This window comes from Podarcis gaigeae (genome assembly GCF_964106915.1).
Source record: "Podarcis gaigeae genome assembly, chromosome: 3".
In the NCBI taxonomy this organism is placed as follows: Eukaryota; Metazoa; Chordata; class Lepidosauria; order Squamata; family Lacertidae; genus Podarcis; species Podarcis gaigeae.
This window is the reverse complement of record NC_139680.1, coordinates 74,000,235-74,022,274: the sequence shown is the minus strand read 5'-3', so window position 1 is coordinate 74,022,274 and position 22,040 is coordinate 74,000,235. Positions and strand designations below refer to the sequence as shown.

The window sequence follows — 22,040 nt, the reverse complement described above, 5'->3', positions numbered from 1 at the left end:
TGGGAATTGTAGTTTGTAGCCGCCGGGTCTCCGCGGAGCTTCGAGAGGCTCGTGAACTACGAAGACCAAGATGCTCTGCGGCTGCTCCTGGTTCCCCGCTTCTGCTCGTGGAACCCGGAAGTGAACGAGGCCGAGGAGAGGGGCCGGCCGTTTCTGTGGCAACGGGATCTTGCGGCTCAGGGCTCCCGAGGGAGATGGAAGAACCCGGAGCTTATAGGTGCATTGAGTGCAGTAGGAAGGCTCCTGAGCTGTACAAGGATTACCAGCGTGGCGTGCTGCGTATTTCTATCTGCGTGAGTCAAGTTTTGAGAGAGAAGTATCGGGCCGAGCGAGGAGATCGGAAGGAAATAGAGGGGGACTGACTGACCAAAAGGAATGTATCGGGGTGGTAGAGATACTTGCCCATGGAAGGGAGACGGGGGTGGGGTTAGTAATAGATTACAAAGTATGCGAATAGTTTTCCGAACTCTTCAGTAACTAGAATATGGATTGGCTGCACTTCAGTAATAACAACAATAACGTACTTTTATGGGTACGTAATAACAACAACAATAACGTACTTTTATGGGTACGTATTAGGATTGCTAATTCTGCAAGTAGGAAAAGGCATGTGGGTTGTACTATGGCGGTCCACGTGGGGGGGGGGTTGCACGTGGCTGTCCACGTGCGCGGAACTGAAGTGAGGTGTTTAAACTTTGCATAAGTGTGGCAGGGCAAGCCCTTAGATAGAGATGGGTGGAGGGAGTCTTATAGTCTCACCAGCAAGCAGAGTTCATAGTGTGGTTCATGGAAGTCAGCCTTCCCTGTCTCTCACCTGACAGTGGAATTCTCTCCCTTTCAAGGCACAGGTGTTCTCAGGGTTGTTCAGCCTGCCATGTAAAAATGTATCTTATTCACCTAGACCTTTGGTAGAACTTGGTCATTCAAACTCCAATATAATTTGGATGGTTGCTACTGTGTTTACATGGCAGAGGGCATTCTCGATAGTGGTGCCGACTCTGTGGAATACCATCCCATCAGATGTCAAGCAGATGAGTAATTACAGTGGTACCTCAGTTTAAGAACAGTCCTGTTTACAAATGATTTGGTTTACAAACTCCGCAAAACCGGAAGTAGTGTGCTGGTTTGCGAACTTTACCTCGGTCTAAGAACAGAATTCGAACTGTGGAAGGGCACTGGCAGCAGGAGGCCTTATTAAGAAAAGCGCGCCTTGGTTTAAGAATGGTTTCGGTTTAAGAACGGACTTCCGGAACTGATTAAGTTCGTAAACCGAGGTACCACTGTATATATATATTTAGGAGACATCTGAAGGCAGCCCTGTATAGGGAAACTTTTTAAGGTTTAATGTTTGACTATGTTTTTATATATGCTGGAGTTACTGGGCCAACACAGATGGGCAGCGTACAAATAAATTATTGTTTTTGTTGTTCTATAATCTGCACACTCAGCTTTCACAAGTGTTCTAGCTGCTGCATTCTGTACCAGTTGTCATTTCTGAACAGTCATCAAGGGAGGGAACAACATACAGTGCATTATCCAACATGTATGCAGTCAAGGCATGCATCAATGTGGCTGGGTCAGCTAGGCCACAAAGTCAGCTTTCTCTAGGTAGGGCCATAGTTGCTGAACCAGACTAAACTGCTAAAAAAGCACTCCTAGCAACCAGCACCACCAGTGCCTCAATAGATAGTACTGAGGCCAAAGTCAAATCTCAGCCTTCATCAAAATTAGCATGTTTCTAAGCCAATACATTCTATGTGGGTGAGGCTTCATCTTGTTAGCTCTCATGCAGCCTACTATCAACCCAAGACACTTGTTTAGGGTTGAAACTGTCATATTAGGCGGTGGGGAAGAGTGGTAGTTCTGCTTCCCCTGATAGCCTATCACCCCAAGCCTATGTATTGCATATAAATGTTGATAAGCATGAGGGAGAAGACAGAACTTGAGGCACTAGAAATGTCAGTGGCTGAAGAATAAAACACTGCATGTGGGGGCAGGGCTGAAAGCAACCAAATTCTTTCCTATTTCTGGCCATATCCTGATTTATGTTTTCATCTTACTGGTTTGTAACCTTTTCGGCAGTGGCTGTATTTTTGGTTTTATTTTTTAAAATAAAAACACTGTATAAATGGTAAAAGATGATCCACTGGCCTTGAGCTAGATCTGCTGCTTTCCATTATGCCAGGAATTTGGTGCCCACAGTTACACATGCACAGAGCCTTTCCCTGATGCCCACTGTGCATGTGTCCCAGTTGAAATTAGACTTGGAGGAAACATTGTATTGTAACCAGTAATATAGATAGTAGTGTATATGGCACTAACAACAGGTTTTTTTCCAGTTTGCAGATATGTCCATAGGCATCCAAAAATTGGCAATTCCTTCATTATGCTGACTTGAGGGTACAGCTCCACTGGCACTGTATTGCAGTTACAATGGGTTGTATCCAATGGCATTCTTTGTGCTTATGAATAGCTCTTTTGTACAGTGTAATGAGGAGAGAAGCAGTTTTTGCCTATTCCACTTCCCTGCAACCTGCTGTGTGTGCCCCCCAAATTTATTCCATAAGCTTCAGGAGCCTTTCTGCTGATGGAAGGCTCAGATATAACTGGTCTCTCTCCCCCTCGTCCTTTTTGTATCTTCTAAAAATCATTCATTCAACTAACTAACTAACTAACTAACTAACTAACTAACTAGGTGCTATGGTCTAAACCACAGAGCCTAGGGCTTTCTGATCAGAAGGTCGGTGGTTTGAATCCCTGCGATTGGGTGAGCTCCCGTTGCTCGTTCCCATCTCCTGCCAACCTAGCAGTTCGAAAGCACGTCAAGTGCAAGTAGATAAATAGGTACCACTCCGGCGGGAAGGTAAACGGCGTTTCCGTGCGCTGTTCTGGTTCGCCAGACCACATGACCCAGAAGCGATCTGTGGACAAACGCCGGCTACTCGGCCTATAGAGCGAGATGAGCGCCGCAACCCTAGAGTCATCTGTGACTGGACCTAACAGTCAGGGGTCCCTTTACCTTTAACTCACTAACTAGATTCATATACCACTTGATTATAATAAAACTTCAATGTGGTTTGCCTTTGTAATCAAATCACTGCCTGAACAACCTTTATTGTTCAAGATTGCAGTTCAGAAAAAGAAATTGGAGTATTGGTTCATCTAGACATACTTGTTACACAATTACTTGAGTGCAGTTCTTTATCAAAGACTGATAGAATACATCTCTGACAGGCTTATAGCATGAATTTTGCTTTGTTGATTTTATACACAAAACGGAGACTCAAGTGTAATATATGTCTCCATAAACTGTGGAATGTGCTTAATGCACTGTTATTTAGAGAATGCCCTATTGTGTGTTTAAAGGGGTGGGGGAGAGGGGGCTCCTTCAACTTGTAAGGCTTGTGAAAAACCATGTAATTTTGTGTATGTACTTAAGTAAGCTTTATGCCTGTGTATTCCGAAAGCAGCTGAATAAATTATTATTATTATTATTAATCTCAGGGCAGTTCACATAGGATAATTTTTTGATAACCAAACAGTTAAACTTCAGTTATCAAAATATATTTGAATTTTTGCTTATTCAGTTTCAGATATTTAACATACAATGCAAATAAAGGATCTGAAGCTGAATAAGGATGAAGGACTTCTTCAGTTTTGCATCCTGAACCTGTTTTTAATCTGTTGTTCTTAGAACACACTTTCTGATTTCCTGTTTTGAAAAACCAGCATGACTTCATTTAATTATAGTTATAATCTGTTCCTTAATAGAGTCCATGCTATATTTAATTAAACATGTCCTTAGTCCATCTCTCTGACTTGTTTCAGGCTCATCAAGCGCCTGGCTAATTGGCTTTCTCTTTTTATTCTATTTTAACTCTTTCCTGTTTCTACCTCCCAAAGGCTGAGTGTTGCAATGAATTTTTATCCAAGTATTCTTCATTATCTGTCTTGACTACAAACATTTTTAGAAATAAAATTTAATATAAACTGCAGCTCATTTTTTCTAGCAAAGCAAAGGATCTTCAAATTGTCTTGCCCCTTGCTGTGCTACTCATCTATGGACATCTTTCTAGTTAGATTTGTGGGGCTTCAGGATGCCTATGCCTTGTGCTTTCCTTTCACTTACCTCTTGTACTTCTCATGGTACCTGATGCTGCCATTTAGCATTTTCTGCCTGTTACTTTAGGAATTTTGTTGTGTTGCTTGACAGCAGCCAAGTTTCTAAGGTAGAGTTGACACTGGCTTTTTCTTCTGTAGAGCTTGAAGGCACATGCCATGAACATAGAGAGCCTCTTTATCAAAACTTTGTAGAAAAAAGAAAAAAAGAAACCTGTGCAACTTGTGCACATTTTCTCTATGAACCTAGTTGTAGTTAAGAGCTGTCTAAACAAATATCTGCCTCTTGGGCTCTGAAAATATTGTCTTACTCTTGATAAACTATTCGTGCAGAAAGTTAAAATTAAAGCTCCTACCTTTATGTATCCTTATATATTCCCCATCTGTACAGCACATTTAAAAATACAGTAGTTTCATACCCCCTTAAACAGTAATAGCTTCCCCCAAAGAATTCTGGGAACTGCACTTTAAGTGTTCAGAGTGCTGTTGGGACATACTGTTCCCCTCACAGAGCTACAGTTCCCAGAGTTCCCAGGGAAGATGGTTGGATTGTTTAAGCACTCTGGGAATTGTAGCTCTGTAAAAGCACGTCCCAAGTGCAAGTAGATAAATAGGTACCACTCCGGCGGGAAGGTAAACGGCGCTTCCATGCACTTCTCTGGTTCACCAGAAGCAGCTTAGTCATGCTGGCCACATGACCTGGAAGCTGTCTGCGGACAAACACCGGCTCCCTTGGCCTATAGAGCGAGATGAGCACTGCAACCCCAGAGTCGTTTGCGACTGGACCGAATGGTCAGGGGTCCCTTTACCTTTACCTTTTTAAGGAAAATGGGGGTTGCCTCTCCAAACACTTAACAAACTACAACTTCTAGGATTATTTGAGGAAAGGTATGACTACTTAAAGTGGTATAATAGAGCTGTAAATGTATGGTGCAAATAGGGTATCAGTTTATTTCTCTTGATCTTGCCTCTTGCCTCTGCTCTTTCTTGTATTTCCTCTGTCTTGTATTCCTGCTGCCCTGGCTGTTTCCTGTACATTCCTTTATTTCTGGATCTTCCTCACCCAAACATTCTAACACCCTGCTTTCCCTGTATTGTATGATGTTTAACAAATGACTTTCCCATCTCATCATCAACTTCAGTGCAGCTTATGGTCTAAAAACACCAAGCAATAATATAATTTGAAATAGAATGTTTTTAAGAATATTGTATGGCTAGGGTTATGATGGCATTTAAATATATTTATATATTTGTCATGATGACCATTATGAAGTGTTCTAAGTCCCAGTATGTGGTGTGGAATAAAAAAGTAACAGGGAAACAAGCTCAGACAACATAAGAATGGGTTGCAAAATAGTAATAAAAATAGGAGTTTTTATAGGAGGGGCTTTCCCCTCATATCCTTTCTTATTTGTCTACAGTGGGAAGGGAAACATTGGCAGAGGAGGCAGAAACATAGGTGCTGTCCTGGTCTGCTGGCATTTGCTGATTTTTTGCATGGAATGAGGTTTTGGCCCAACATTCTGATAGCGGAAAATTCCAGAATGTGCAAAATGATTAGTTAGCCATTGCTAACTAATCACTGAAGAATCTTCAGAGCACAAGTTTAAAACCACTTAAGCATCTCCCCAACAGTGATCCACCATTCTGAAAATGGGGAATAGTGTGGACACCAAGTTGAGGCTGATAAGCTCTTATTTGGATGGGGAACAGGGTGGAACCTAGATAGCTGAGGTCCTGCTGAGTACATACCATAATATAAATTGCAAACTGGATGTCCTTAAGGCTTACAGCATGATGTAAAGCTCGCTTTTTTATTAATAATAACTGGCAAGCAAGATAGTTGATGGGAAAGCTAGATAAAAGAAGCTGCACTGAAAGATGGTAATAAAACACGTTTTAACTACTGTCACATCTTTTCAATGTCAAAGTGTCCTTTGGCAGCATTTTATTATCATTTAACCACTAGGAAAATGTATTTTCCTCACATAAAAACTAAAATAGCGGTGCTATTTTATAGTCTTTGCTACATGTTATCTGTCTTCTGGACAAAAGCAATTCCTTCAGCAGAAAGTATATAAAATCCAGTATTTGCTTGCATAAAAGAAGTTGGCAGATTTTATAAATTTTGCATGAACATGATTGCTTTGATATGACTGATTGTTCTTGCTGTTGGCACATACTTTTCATTTTCAGGTAACAAGTGTCTCTTTCTATTTTGCTGGGTACAATTTAACATCTTTGTCAAAGAAAATTTTAGTAAGTAGCAATACCACAAGAGAGAAATTATTCCTATCAGTGTACATTGTGATATGGCCATGAGTTTATCCAACAATACAGCAGCCAACCATTATTTCTAGTGACTGGTGAGGCACCCTTGCTTCCTGATGCAAGGAGGCAAATATGTTTCTGTATCATCATTGTCTGGCAAGGAGTTTTTAGAACGTTGGGCAGTATATACACATTTGGGGTTTGTAACAACCCTTCTCCTCCAGCACATAATACTAATAAAAAATTCCAGTATAAGAGCCAAGGATTTGAAAACGGTATAGGTGCAATATATTCAGAGCAAAAAGCAAAGTTGATTGTAAATAATGTGGTTACGGAAGAATTTAAGATAGAAAAAGGGACACGTCAGGGGTGCCCAATCTCCCCATTACTTTTTATATCAGTCCTGGAGGTTTTGCTGAATATGATTAGAAGGGACCAGTTGGTTAAAGGGGTACAGGTCGGAGCTAAACAATACAAATTGAGAGCATTTGCAGATGATCTGGTACTTACCTTACAAGAGCCAGAATCTAGTACTAAAAGGGTTTTAGAATTAATTCAAGAGTTTGGTCAAGTAGCAGGATTTAAACTGAACAAATTTAAAACTAAAGTATTGGAGAAAAATTTAACACCTATTGAAAGGGAGAGGTTTCAGAATGAGACAGGTTTAACTGTGGTTAAGAAAGTGAAATATTTGGGGATTAATATGACAGCTAAAAATGTGAATTTGTTTAAAGATAATTACGAGAAATGTTGGACAGAAGTGAAAAAAGATTTAGAAATTTGGTCAAATTTGAAGCTTTCCTTGTTGGGGTGAATTGCAGTTATAAAGATGAATGTATTGCCTAGAATGTTATTCTTATTCCAAACATTGCAAATAGTTGACAAGATGGACTGTTTCAAGAAGTGGCAGAAAGATATCTCTAGATTTGTCTGGCAGGGCAGGAAGCCCAGAATAAAATTTAAGATATTAACTGATGCAAAGGAAAGGGGTGGATTTGCCCTGCCAGACCTTAAATTATATTATGAATCAGCAGCTTTCTGCTGGTTGAAAGACTGGCTACTTCTGGAGAATACAGACATTTTGGACTTAGAAGGTTTTAATAATACTTTTGGGTGGCATGCATATCTGTGGTACGACAAGGTTAAAGCTCATAAAGCTTTTAAAAACCATATTGTCAGGAAAGCATTGTACAATGTCTGGGTCAAGTACAAAGATTTGTTGGAAAACAAAACTCCAAGGTGGTTGTCCCCAATGGAGGCAAAGGCTGTAAAAAAACTTAATATGGAGTCTAAATGGCCCAAATACTGGGAGATTTTGGAACAAGAAGGGGATAAATTGAAATTACAGAGTTATGAGAAATTGAAAGATAAAGTGCGAGACTGGCTTCATTATTATCAAATAATGGAGATTTATAAGTTAGACAGGAAAAATGGTTTCCAGGTGGAAAAATCAAAATTGGAAACAGAACTGTTAGAACCCAAAACTAAGAATCTGTCAAAAATGTATAACTTGCTGTTGGAATGGAACACACAGGATGAAATAGTTAAATCAGCTATGATCAAGTGGGCACAAGATATTGGTCATAACATTATGTTTGAGGACTGGGAACGGTTGTGGACCACCGGTATTAAATTTACGGCATGTAATGCTCTAAAAGAAAATATTATGAAAATGATTTATAGGTGGTACATGACTCCAGTCAAGCTTGCAAAAATTTACCACTTCCTGATAATAAGTGCTGGAAATGTAAAGAGAATGAAGGTACATTCTTTCACCTTTGGTGGACATGCCCAAGGATTAAGGCTTTCTGGGAAATGATTTATAATGAAATGAAAAAGGTACTTAAATATACCTTCTTGAAGAAACCAGAGGCCTTTCTTCTGGGTATGGTGGGCCAATTGGTGTTAAAGAAGGATAGAACTTTTTTTATGTATGCCACAACAGCAGCAAGAATACTCATCGCAAAGTATTGGAAGACAGAAGATTTACCCACCGTGGAAGAATGGCAGATGAAGGTTATAGACTATATGGGACTGGCAGAAATGACCAGCAGAATCCGAGACCAGGGAAAAGAGACGGCGGAAGAAGATTGGAAGAAATTTAAGGACTATCTTAAGAAACATTGTAAAATTGTTGAATGTTAGAACGATGTCGATTTAGAAATTAAGGGGTTTCTAGCTGTAAGGATTATGTAATCAAGAAAAGAAAGATCAAAAATTAAACAGAAATTAGGGGAAGGATTTGCTGAATTGATTTAATTAGAGATTGGAATCCAGAAAGGGGATGTATGAGGAGGTTGGGAAAGTAAGTTTTATGAATATAAGGGATTGAAATTATACTTGTTGTTGTATGTGTTTTGTATGTATGTCTTTTTGCCTTTTCTGTTTTCTGTTTTTTCCCCCTATTTTATATAATTTTCTGAAAACTTTAATAAATATCTTTTTTAAAAAAGGAGTTTTTAGAACGTTGGGCAGTATATACACATTTGGGGTTTGTAACAACCCTTCTCCTCCAGCACATAACACTAATAAAAAAATTCCAGTATAAGAGCACTCTATTGCTATTTTGGGGGGGAAATTACTGTCTGCTATGCTTTGTTGCTCGAGGTTTTTTGAAAATGTAGATACTCCAGTCATAGTGTATACATGCTAGTATAATCTGTCACTAGTTATAGTTTTCACTGCTAGCAACTTGGTGATGGTGTTTGTGCACCCCAGTCAATTTCACTGAAGAACACAGACTTTTGTTTTGGGAGGGAAAATAATTTGTTTCTACACATTCTCTCTCCATCATCCATAATTTTATGAGCCTCTATCAGTCTGCCTTTACTAGTCTTTTCCAGCTCAGCAATACTTTTGAGATGATGGTATCAGGAACAGATTAACTGTATGTGGACATACCGCACCACAGGCATATAATATTAATTTGACATTTGGTATTTTATTTTTTAGTGCCTTTCTAATAATTATTAACATTAAGCTTGTCTTTAGTGCTGCTGCTGCTGCTACAACACACCATCACCCCATGGGCTATGACTACAGTGGTACCTCGGGTTACATACGCTTCAGGTTGCAGACTCCGCTAACCCAGAAATAGTACCTCGGGTTAAGAACTTTGCTTCAGGGTGAGAACAGAAATCGTGCTCTGGCGGCACGGCAGCAGTGGGAGGCCCCATTAGCTAAAGTGATGCTTCAGGTTAAGAACAGTTTCAGATTAAGAACGAACCTCCAGAAGGAATTAAGTACTTAACCCGAGGTACCACTGTACTGCAATTCTGGAATGCATCTGTGCCAAGCATTGAAGGACAGGATCATCATCATCATCAATTTATGTCCCATTTTTTTCCTTGATAAGGACTCAAAGAAGCTTGCAGATATTTTTATGGTCCTTGCAGATCGTCTTCTATATCACATGGCTCTGTTTCGATCTAATAAGTAGTATAGAATTAAGCCTAAAATATCTGTCTTTCAACAGTGTATGATGAAATATTGAAATGTAAATTACTGTTCACGTGGATAAAAATAGACAGCCTTGGTGGTAATATTTTATGAGCTTCTATGCATTTTTCTAAGTATGGCAATTCACTGCAACTTGGTGTGCTGAGTCAAAAACATGCACCATAGCCAACACTATGGTTGGATGAATTGTGAAGGTATAAATATTTTGCTATCAAGGCAGCATTTTCAGATGAATGTTTTTTGTTGTATTAGACTGAAAATGAGGCTGCATGGAATTATCAAGAGCTGTAATGGTATCTATATCACTGCAATATTACTGTGTGATGTTTTAACTTGTTCTTGCTCTGTTATTTCAGAAATCCTGTCAGAAACCAGTGGACAAGTATATAGAATATGATCCTGTTATCATCTTAATTAATGCTATCTTATGCAAAGCACAGGCTTATAGACATATACTGTTCAATACGAAGATAAATGTAAGTTCCTGGGGCTTTCCCTTCTTATCTTAATTTAGTGTAAGATAGGCAGTTCTTGTTAGAAAGTTATGAGAGGCATAATGAAAATATTTGGTGTGAAACTGGTCTTTCTTTCTTCCTTTCCATGCAGTACTTATGTTAACTTCAGCTTGCATCCTTTTCTGGAAGTTTTGTCTTGTCCTGTTCCCCACCACGGCAAAAAAGAATTACAACTCTTGAAAGTCACTCTAAAGCCCATATAGCATATTAACTGAATGAATAATAATTGAGCTCCTTGGGCAGCACAGTGTGTAGCAGTGCTCTGGAAGATGGTTCTGTTATTCAGAAGTCTGATTATGAGCCAAGTAACATTTAGTTATTCTTGCAGTCATTGCATTTTCATATGTATGTTACAAGTCCCTGGATGGGAAAGATGTGTGCTCCATCACATCTCTGTGGAGGCAGCCCTCATTTAGGCTCCTTCAGTCTTTCCTTTTTCCATTCTGCATCTTCTAGTATGAGACAGCTGACTTCTATGATGACTTATGCATCTAACACCAATAAAACTTGCAAAAAACAACATAGTTTGTAATGGTAAACAATAGTGTTAAATGCCTGATGTCCCTGGGCCTCTGAAACTAATGCTATTTCATATTTCAGATTCATGGGAAGCTTTGCATATTCTGTTTGCTTTGTGAGGCTTATATCAGATGGTTGCAGTTACAGGATTCAAGCCAAAGCACTGAACCTGATGATTTAATTAGATATGCCAAGGAATGGGATTTTTATCGAATGTTTGGGATAGCGTCTCTGGGTAAGATCCAGTATAATTTGTCATTGCTCCAAATATTATTTCTAGGTTCTTTTTATCTAAACATTTTAAACTGGTTTGAATGCATTGTAATTATTAGTGTACAATGGATGTGTTGTATTGTTAGTTTATTTTTCCATAATGTCTCACTTGACTTCACATAATCTGCTTGGAGGATGCTCAACAATCAAGAGTTGACAGTATTCCACCAATCTGAATGGGTAGTTATGTATGAAAAAGTATTGCAGGGCACTTGTGAGTGCAAGTATTTTACAGCAGAGAATGTTGGGGTTGGGTCTGGGAGACAGAGCCCAAATCCATTTTCAGCCCAAAGCCCCTTGATTAGCCTTGTGAAAATTACTTTTTTTCTCAGACTCTTTTCAAATTGGAACAATAGCGACCTGCATTGAGGTGGGCAGGTCTCAGGCTTCCATTTCTACTGTTTTCCCACTAGAATCACAGGATCCACTATTTGAAGCCAGTTGCAAAATTGTGATGGGGAGCAGAACTAGGCGGTGGTTCAGTAGTGGGTTGACATGCACTGGGATGACTGGTGGTGTCTAACAGGGTTCAAGGCTGTGCCTTATGCTCTTTAATATGCACCTTAAAACTCAAAGGAGAGGTTACCCAGAAGTTTGAAGTTGGTTGTCACTAGTGTGTGAATGGTATGCAGCTCTCTATCAGCTTAACATTTCACAGGGAGGGTGTGGAGGCTTTGAACCATTCCTTGAGGTTACTGATAAGCTACATACATACAGGCAAACAAGCTGAAAGGCAGTTTGGACATGACAGAGGTGCTATGGGGCTGTGCTCCCTTTGAAAGATGAGGTTCATAGTTTGGGAGTGCTCATGGGCCCAGCTTTGCTCCTGGATATTCAGTGACTGTGTGACCAGGAGTAATTTTGCTCAGCTTCAGCTGGTGTGTCAATTGTGCCTGTTTCTGGCCATTTCTGATTTTAGTCATGCCTAGCTCCCCATTTCAGGGACGCAGGTGGCGCTGTGGGTTAAAGCCTCAGCGCCTAGGACTTGCCGATCGAAAGGTCGGCGGTTCGAATCCCTGTGGCGGGGTGCGCTCCCGCTGCTCGGTCCCAGCACCTGCCAACCTAGCAGCTCGAAAGCACCTCCGGGTGCAAGTAGATAAATAGGGACCGCTTACCAGCGGGAAGGTAAACGGCGTTTCCGTGTGCAGCTCTGGCTTGCCAGAGCAGCGATGTCACGCTGGCCATGTGACCCGGAAGTGTCTCCGGACAGCGCTGGCCCCTGGCCTCTTGAGTGAGATGGGCGCACAACCCCAGAGTCTGTCAAGACTGGCCCGTACTGGCAGGGGTACCTTTACCTTTACCTTTTTAGCTCCCCATTTCTAAGCACAGTGCAAAGTGTTGGTTATCACATCTTAAACTTCCACAAAGCATGATGCCTAGGGACTGCCTCCTTCCCCATGACTCTGCTCGTTCTCTGAAGTTGTTGGGGTTTCCCCCTCCCCTCCGCAACTGGTTTTAATGTATCTATGTGGGGGGGGGTGTTCATTTGTTTGTAAGTTGCTTTGAGTTGCCTTGGGCAAGGTAAAGTAACTAACAAATGTCATATATACATCTTGCTACATCTAATCCAATCCAAAATGTACTCTTTTCCACAGAAAACTACTTAAAGGCACGTAGCGAATTTATGTAGTACAATGTCTGGTATACCTTCTAATGACTAACTGTTTAATAAATGCCTTAATATATCTCTCTCTCTCTCTCTCTCTCTCTCTCTCTCTCTCTCTCTCTCTCATTCAGAACAAACTGCCTTTTTGATTGGCATCTTCACTGCTTTGTGGCTATCAAGAGCTGTAGTCCTGACAACCAAGGCAGATTTCACCTTTCTTCTGAAAGCATTGCTGCTATCCAGCTATGGAAAACTTCTGTTGATTCCAGCTGTTATTTGGGAACATGACTATACTCATTTGTGCCTCTTGCTCATTAAAGTGTTCGTCTTGACCTCAAACTCGCAAGCAATTAGAGGTATTCCTAATTTTACTCTTGTAGAATAGTAAGTTGTAAAGCAAGTCAGGATTGGGACATTTGTTCAGCCCAGACATAGAGGTGCCACCTCATCTTCATGGTTTTGACTGCATGAGGCAGGCATTCAGCATTAAGATGTAAAACTTCAAAGAAGGAAACTTTATTCAGAGAGTGGAAACTAGAAAGAGAGATTGGAGTGCCTGACAGCAGACTTGAATAAATGTGAAATCTGTACAGTGTGCAAAAGATAGCAAAGACTGAAAGCTTAATCTTTGACTCTAGCAAGGCTGTCATTACAACAATAGTTGCACAATAATCCAAAGGAATAACAGTTTTTCATTTTGCCTTGAACATGTACTATTATGTTAGTTTGTTCATATGCGTTACATCCCATACTTGGGTAAACCAGTCTGTTTGCCCTTGTCTGTTCTAGCAAGTATAGAGGTGTTCTGTATCACTGATGCAGTATTTCAGGAAAAGTGGGTTCCTTCCCAATGATCTAGCTGGTGGCACAAGGACAGTGTTGCTTCTTCACCGCCCCCAAGTAATGCAGTTCTTTCATAGACATCTAATTGCCACAAAAGAGAGGCAGGTGCCAAACCACAGAGCATGGTAAGTAGAGTAGTACAGAGTCCTTTGGAAAGACACTCTTTCTACTGTGCTTTGTGGTCAGTCTGGACTGTCTCTTTCTCATTTTCCTGGTAATAATGATGAAGGCTGGATCACTGAGAAGGAACTGGGTTGCAAAAGATCTCACAGAAATGACTAGATTACTAGTTGTGGTCCCTTGGAAGGCAAAAGTGAGGTGGCACAGAGGGGGAGGGAGAAAAAGAAAGAAAGAAAGAGAGAGAGAGAGAGAGAGAGAGAGAGAGAGAGAGAAAGAAAGAAAGAAAGAAAGAAAGAAAGAAAGAAAAAGATTGGAGGGGGAGGGATAGAGGGATAATGTGAGGGAGGGAGGTTTTGGGGTGGTGATAGTATTAACAGATGGGGGTGGGTGATAAGTCCTGACCCCCACAGCATGCAGCCGTGAGAAATTAGCTCCAAAAGAATTCAGCCCTTGATGGAACAAAGGTTGCCCACTCCTGCTTAAATGATTAGTTTGCAACTGTGATAATGTTTAACACAACTTACCTGTTCCCAGTCCTGCATATTTTATTCACATAGCCATCACATATTAACTAGAAATGTGATTTTGTCCAGACTAATTCATTTATAACCACAGTTGGAAAACCACTAGGAATTGAACCCACCCCATTTCCCCTTTCTTTTGCAGTTACCTTGAATACAAGCCGAAAACTTTGTCTGGTGGCTATTGTGAGTGGATTAATTTTTGAAAATGCTATCATCAGCTTGTTCCAGAGGATAGGATGGAATGTTTGAAGCAATCTCGATTTAGTTTGTTTTAGGTGGAATTACTTGAAGATATAAAGGAAATGATGTTTTTTGAGTCATTTATTTTGCCACTGTTTACTACCTGTTTGTTATAAATGCAGTGGTAAAGAGACAATGAACATAAAGAAAACGTTCCACGCTGAAGAGGAGATAGTAATATGAAGAATGTAATGATGCACTGATGGAATGTAGTTGGTTTTATAACGTACTTCAGTATTTTTATTTGTCAAAAATGTATTGGACTGGTGGTACTGCTGTCCTAAATATTTATGGATCCAGTTGTGGTCCATTTTTTCTACTACACTATTTAGTGTTTTGTATTTTTAAAAAGCTTGATTAGTATAGTAGTTTCATTGGGGGGGGGGGAACATATGTGGAAGCGGAGACAAAATGATATCCTATGACACCTAGTCTGACCACCTTCTGAAAGCTATTACATCAGAATGAACAGCAAACCAGTGCTTATGACATGGCATACAGATTGCAGTAAAGTTAAGGCTGAAATCCTCTACTTACCTATGAGTAAGCCCCATTAAATTTGGTGGGGCTAACTTCTGAGTAGACAAGTATAAGCCTGGAGCACTTGCTTCCTTTGCAAGGGCATTACTTTGATATTGCTGGCAGCTGCGCTACTTATTTGAGGAATAATCACATTTTAAATTTGATGTTGATACATACTCAAATAATAAAGATGCTGTGTGGGCTTCATTTCTAAATCTCTTGATATTGATGTTTATGCAAGAGGCATATTTAAAGTTATTTTTGAAAAGATTTAAGCAGCTATCCTATACCCACTTACCTGAGAGAAATGTGATGGAACTTAATTCTGAGTAAGTGCATAAAGAATTGTACTGTTCTTATGCTTCCCTGAAAATGAACTTGACAGCCTTATTACATGTTTACTCAAAAGTAAGCTCTACCTGGGTACATATGAGTGACGCCTATGTATGATTTAAGTGTATTTGGAATGTACAGTAAAACTTCATTCTGAGGACGATAGCATATTTAATTAGGGCAATGGTAACAGGAGGTAGCTGGAACAGATAATTGTAATTAACTGCCACATTGGGAAACAATAGCTTGTTCTTGGAAAGTTATATGCTATTAGTTTGTTGTTGTTTTTTTACCCCAAACCAAGTTGGTTAGGTAGGATGGCTTCTGGAGCTCCCTACCCAATGGCTTTGCAGTTCTGTTACATGGAATTGTGTTCATAGAAGCTGAGGCATCTGTTTTATTTATACTTAATTCAGACATGAAGGTGGTCTAGGTGAATTTTGGTGTTCAATGAGAAGCCCTCTGATATATTTGATAAACTTTGCAGTGAACTCGATGACTCAGAACTAGAGGTATTAGGAATCTGTGTTGATGTTTAATATCCTTCCTTACCCTTGCTTTTTGGGGTAACATTTCTGTACTGCCTTTCATTTCAAATAATATTTTATTTTGAGAATTTATATGTCACTTGTCATTTCTGTGATGAACTATCAAGTAGTTACATATAAAAGGTAATATAATAAAATTCAGTTATTAAAACCAAATCAGAAAGCAGAAGAAAAAAGTGGAAAGCCAATACCTGGTCAGAGGCAGGTTCATCACATAAGTTTTGCCCCATTGCAGTGTTGTTCTCAAGTGCAGCACTCCCAGCTCTACACTTCTATGAGTCTATGATCTTCTCACATAGACAAGAATGTCAGCTGTTCTCTATTATGCTTAAAGGCAACAACTAGGCTAAGGGGACTAAATGTTCCTGTTGGTCCCTGTATCTAGAGTGGCACAGGAATCCTCTTTTTACCACTGAACTTAAGGGAATTTTTCTGTAGACAGGATATCCACATCCCATACTACACTCATGTGTGTCCATGCCATTAATTTTTATTTTTTTTAAATTTCATAACATTTATATTCCACTTGAGTGTAAAAAAGAGTGATTTACAAAAGGAATAAAATAATGAAATGATCACTTTAAAATAGCTAAAAACAACTATTTAAAAATGTCAAAAATATTTTTAAACCAAAGATAAACTGCCACTTCTAGCCTGTGCCAACAAAATGCATCTTCCCAACCACCCATTTGTTGTTCCATCTTCAGCAGCTTTGAGGACAGAACTCGGTCAGCCCCATGCTGGGCTGGAAACTTTCCATGGCCTACATCTTTGAGAGAACAAAACAGAATATATAAAACAATGCACAGCACTACTTCTTTTAAAGAAATTAAATAACACAGTGATGACAACAAAGCCGTAAAAAAGCAAACAGTAAAAGATCACAACCAGTCATCTCTCTCTTCTGCACGTAACTGTAAAAGCTTTTGCTGGGATCTAAGAAATGGTTGGTATCCTTCAAGAGACTTGTGATGACCCTGTATAATCTTCAACCTTCAGATATTCTAACCTGACCTGATGTGCTGTTCAAACTGCTTTTGAAGCTTTGTTCAGTTTCAAAAGCTGTTTCTCAGTGATACAGAGGTGGGCAGGTTTGCTGTTTAAGTGGGAGGGGGAGTTGAAAGCCCCCATCTTGAAAAATCCCCTCTAAGTAGATGCCAGGAAGAAGGTTATAATCTAGCCACTAGGGCTGGGCAATATCAGCTTTTCAGCAATATCGCCAGCCAAACATCTGTTTGTCGATATACCACGGCACTGAAAAAGCAAGCTGCATTGGCCTGCACCAGGCACCTGGTGAAACGGCCCCAGCTCCCACCTTGGGAACTGGTTTCACCCAGGCACTCACAGGCTGGGGCAACACAGCTTGTTTGCGCAGCTCAGCTGGGGATCAGGAAGGTTCCCCCTCCCCAGCTGAGACAGCCCCAGTGCTCTCCCACTCACGGGCAAGTGGGCAGAGCCAACCGCGCGCCCCTCAGCTGAGCAGCTTCATGAAGCCCCCACCGAAAGATGGAGAGGGAGGAACAAGCTGTATCGGCGCCTCGCCAATACAGCTTGTTTCTCCCTCTGCATCGGATGAGGGCAGAATGCTATGGCGGTTTCACTCAGTGATATATTGCTGGTGAAACAGCCATCGCTCCCGAGTCCCTCTGCTAGCAGCACTGCTGGGGGAAGGAATTCTAATGGATGCTGCTAGCAGAAAGACTTGGGAGTGGTGGCTGTTTCAGCAGTGATATACTGCTGAGTGAAGCCGACATCACATTCTGCTCCTCATACCGGTCTTGGGCGATATATCGCCCAGGCCTACTAGCCGCCTCTCTGACAGTCTACATTTCTGTGTTGGATCTGCAAGTGGAGGAGCTTTCAATAAAATATCCCATCACTTGCCATTTGAAAGCAGCACTCCCTACCAAAGATCTACAGCTACATGTTAAGTGAATTACAAATTACCTGGATCCCTACAGCCTGATTCTAACCATGTTTACTCCAAAGTCACACTTCAGGTGAGCTTACTTCATGTATGTGTGCCTAGGATTGTACCTCAAACCAAATTGCACAGGAAGCAAAACAAAGTTTAATTATCAGTTTGCTGATTTCCCCCCCACCAGCATGCCAAATTGTGGATGAGCTTGTGACCTAATTTCCTCCAACAAGGACAGAACATTGCTGTTAGCATAAAACATTATATTATTCCCTATCACCACGCCTTTGGACACCTAAACTTAATTCAAAATATGGAGTTCAAATGCTTTCTTCCAGGTTTATAGACTAGCTGGTTCAATAAAATGTGTTGTATCAATTATGCTGCATTTCAGCTTCTTGAAAGAGTAGCTTTTAGTACCATACCAGAAATTCCAAGTGTAAGTGTATTAATCTTACATTCTTTAATATATCCTAGCATGTCATTTTAATTACCAATCTAGCAAAGTTTCACTGGATTAATTTAAAATCTTCAGCTTGATTCCCATTAAGTACATTTTAAATCAGAAGTGACTAGGCTGAATGAATTTGAACAAAAAGAGCCATAGACGGAGTTAAAAATATATATTTCTCCTCTTGGAATCTTGATACAGCCATTCTGGCTCTGCCGGATTCTAAATGATTCAAAAGGCTCTTGTGTTTAACCAGTCGAAACAGTTTAAGCGATAGCTGGCACAATTCAGACAGGCATAATTATTGTTTGTGACAGAGCCTAGCTCCGGAAGTCTAAAATGAACCCATGAATTACTGCACATGGGCCAGTCCTCTCAACTCCACTGAATGGTTTCTTTGACCCTTGAGGGGTAGCACTGTGTGCTTGGACACCAGGCTGATGAGATAAATAAACATTTTTGTGAGGTGAGGGAGGGATCCTGCCCAAAATAAAACCTCACAGACTTAAGAGCAGACATGTTATATACAAACAAGAGGTCATAACACAATAAAACATGAATTATTAAATCTTGAAAATTTGACTTTGCAGAAAGGGACAAGATAGCATTTAGTGTCAAAACACTTTCTCCTTCCAAAATGTTTGCTGAGTGCAATGAAACTTACTTCCAAATAAGGGGAAGTACAGTGAAATACTATGCATGACTGCTGAGAAATAATCCTGCTGAGTTTATAAGGATTTACTCCCAAGTATAGGAATTCAGCCTTAGTACATTAATTTGTACTATAGTTAACACTGGCCTGTTTTGCATGAAACTCTAAACCAGGAGTGGGGAACCGGTGGGACTCCGGATGTTGCTGAACTATCAGCCCCAAGCAGCATGACCAGCGGTAGGCAGTGATGAGAGCTGTAGTCCACTAACATCTGGTGGCCTTGCAGAAGAAAATGGGGCCTTCCAGGGCTGTTAGGTCCTTGGGACTCTCCCCAAGCCACACCCCTCAACAGCCCTGCTTTGTACCTCCAGTATTTTTCCTGCCTGGGATGTGTCCTTGAACTCTGATGCTTCTTGCTGTCTTAGATTGAAGATTGAGATGGATGTGTATAGAAACTAGCCTACTATAAAGGTAAAATTCACATGCTGTCAGGAGCCGGAGTCAGATGTAGGTCAGCGATAAAAAACACAATGTCAGGTAAGTTAACGCTTAATTCAAAGAAACCAAAACAGAGCAAGCCTAGTGATCCCGGCAACTCTTCCCAGCAAGTCTTGCCCCAATGAGGAAGTTGTGAGGACTGAGTCCACTCCTCTCCAGGTTATTTCCCAAGCAATCTGAGACTGTGTCTGTGCACCATCAATCTCTGCTCTTTTGATTTCTCTGCGTGTTCTGGTAGACCAGGAGGGAGAGGTTGCAGCAGGAGGGGGAGACTCCCTGGATTCATCAGCAACCTCTACTCTCCCTCTTGACCACTCTGCCCTCCAGCCTCCACTTCAGAGTCAGTCGGAGCTGCTTTCTGCCACAGCTTCTAAACCCTGAGTTCACTAAACCTTGTCACCTCTTCTGCCACTGACACCTCCTCCTCCCAGTCTTCTCCTCCATCTGACCACACATTGTCTTCCCACCACCAATCCCCTGGCTCAGAGCTTTCTTCCCTTGGGGGTTCCCTAGAGGGGTTCCCCCACAACTCCTCTGCATTCAGCCATTCCATGACAACTCATCTGTGCACTGCAGAAATGGAGGAGAAAACAGACAGGTTCTTCTCTCAGCTGGGCTCCTGGGAAGGCCAGAATAAGAGAAAGACATACACAACATCTGGCTTTGCCAGGAATCCCATGCAAAATTAAAATGGTAGCATAGCCAGCTCAGTGAGCAGTTTACTGGTTTCCAAGTCTTGGTGTTTGACTGGCCTCTGGCATCAGCCATAGCTGTTTCTTCCTCTTTGCTGTCCTGCTACTGATCTATGCATGTTACTCAGAAGTAAGCCCCACTGTATTTAATGGGGATTGCCTGTCAGAAAAATGTGCATAATATTGTAGCCTTAAAAGCAGTATTTTGGGGGTGGGAGGGGCAGGCTTCTGGGTGACATTGAACATTAAACTGGCATTGTATGATACATTTTCCCTGTAGTATTTTTGCTTCATGAGAAAAACTGGAGTCTTTACATCTTTTTAAATTGAAAACATCTTCATAAGTCTTTTAACTGCTGAAGACATTAATAAGGTCATTAAATGTAGCTTATCCCAATGAATTCTCTGTAGCTCACCCAAAATAAATGTAACTACATTTCAAAATATTGACACAAGAGATATTGACTTCTTTTTTGGGGCAACAGAGGGAAGCCCACAGCAGGAAGCCATTTCGTTGCTTTCCTGAGATCCTGCTGTTTTTGTGAATCTCCAAAGAATGCTCAATATATGTGGAAACAGACCAAAACAACGAAGTTGAGCAATCTAAACTTTGTGTAGTTTCATAGGAATCTCAATAGCAGGATTTACGTTTTGCAGATATGTCATGAAAGAGAACAGTTCCCTTTCTTTAGTAATGCAAAAGCCTGCATAAGTTCAAGGCTTTCCTGAGTAAATAAGTGTGTATCTTGGCACATAGTCTAGCTAAAAATACTATCTTGTTAAAAGACTATATCCCCCTGCAGCTTGGTTGAATATACATATGTAAAGTACATCAGATTGCCAAATTCCCCACCATCAGCTCTGGAAAGAGCATTCTTTCCCAAGTGGAAGCCTTTTCAGAGTTGAAGAGTGGGGTATAAATACCTGTAAGTGAATGTAAAACATCTGTCATGGATGCTTTAGTTGAGATTCCTGCATTGCAGGGGGTTGGACTAGATGACCCTTGGGGGACCCCTTCCAACTCTACAATTCTATTATTAAATCCCGCTTTGGCCTTTGGCTATCCAGAAAACTTAGCTAGATTGGGTCCAAACCCAGTCTTGCAACTACATGCAGATTCCCTGTGAAGGGGCATTTCTCTCTGAATGTGTAAGGTGTATGCTGCTGTCGGAATGCAGGAAGCAGTTGCAGTGGGTGGGAGGGAGGAATGAAGTATGCAGAAATGTGGACTGCTATCCAGCAAGGCTCACCTATCAGGCAAAATATCAAGGGTGGTGGGGAGATTCATCACATGGGTTGACATGTGGTTGGAATGGGCCAAATGCAGCAGATAGGCTATTGGTCTATGCAGCAATCTTCCCAATTGGCTCAGCTATGTGTGCATATTCCTTACTTCCCAACAAGCAACAAAGCCACTAGAGGTTGTTACTATCACTGTCTACAGCTGCTATTGCACCTCTCTCTGGTTACTTGACGAATCTTTCTCTCCCTGGATAGAGCTTCAGGCTTTGTCCCAGGTAGATTGTGCACTGCTCCAGAGGCTACATAAGTGTGTTGTAGCTTGTGTGAATTGTGCTCCAAAACAATGCTTGTGTGAAGCATGAAGGAGATTCAGACCACTGTCTGCAGGTAGTCCTGGGGACATGTTGCTACCCAAGTTACTGATGGATTGGGGACACTGTGGTGTCTGCAATACAAGAATCTACTAGGGCTGTGCCCTCAGTACAAATTCATTGGTTGCAGGCACTGTCACCAACAAAGGCCCTACTTGGTTGCGATTGCAGGGTCACTAGTTAAACTAGCTATTCAAGTGTTCATGCTGCTATATATTTTGTGTACATGGTGGAAAGCCAAAGCCAAGCAAATTACACCACCTTTACAATAGTAAGAATTTCTAAGTTACAGCCAGATTAAAATAGCTACACTTAAGTCCCATT

At 40.9% G+C, this 22,040-nt stretch overlaps 1 protein-coding gene and 1 long non-coding RNA gene across 3 annotated transcripts; one reads left to right on the top strand and one right to left on the bottom strand.

Moving 5' to 3' along the window:
- The first annotated feature begins 158 nt into the window (after positions 1–158).
- Positions 159–15,960, top strand: ARV1 (ARV1 homolog, fatty acid homeostasis modulator). Of its 2 annotated transcripts, XM_083732819.1 has the most exons (6): positions 5,446–5,475; positions 6,316–6,378; positions 10,206–10,325; positions 10,965–11,118; positions 12,894–13,118; positions 14,392–15,960. In XM_083732819.1, exons 1-6 carry the CDS (start codon positions 5,461–5,463, stop codon positions 14,496–14,498), a joined length of 684 nt encoding a protein of 227 aa, XP_083588945.1. In that variant the 5' UTR covers positions 5,446–5,460; the 3' UTR covers positions 14,499–15,960. The 2 variants fall into 2 exon arrangements, with proteins under 2 accessions (XP_083588944.1, XP_083588945.1); XM_083732818.1 differs by lacking the exons at positions 5,446–5,475; positions 6,316–6,378 and adding an exon at positions 159–293.
- Positions 14,727–17,433, bottom strand: LOC310841646. The gene is made up of 2 exons (XR_014562650.1): positions 17,354–17,433; positions 14,727–17,321 (listed from the first exon to the last, which is right to left on the bottom strand). It is a non-coding gene; the product is annotated as an uncharacterized lncRNA (long non-coding RNA).
- Positions 17,434–22,040: the final 4,607 nt, after the last annotated feature.

Excerpts from the sequence above, each read along its gene's own strand:
- ARV1 (XM_083732818.1), top strand. The coding sequence starts at position 195 with ATGGAAGAACCCGGAGCTTATAGGTGCATTGAGTGCAGTAGGAAGGCT. Across the intron at positions 294-10,205 it reads TGCTGCGTATTTCTATCTGC|AAATCCTGTCAGAAACCAGT; the intron begins GTGAGTCAAGTT and ends CTGTTATTTCAG. Across the intron at positions 11,119-12,893 it reads GTTTGGGATAGCGTCTCTGG|AACAAACTGCCTTTTTGATT; the intron begins GTAAGATCCAGT and ends TCTCTCATTCAG.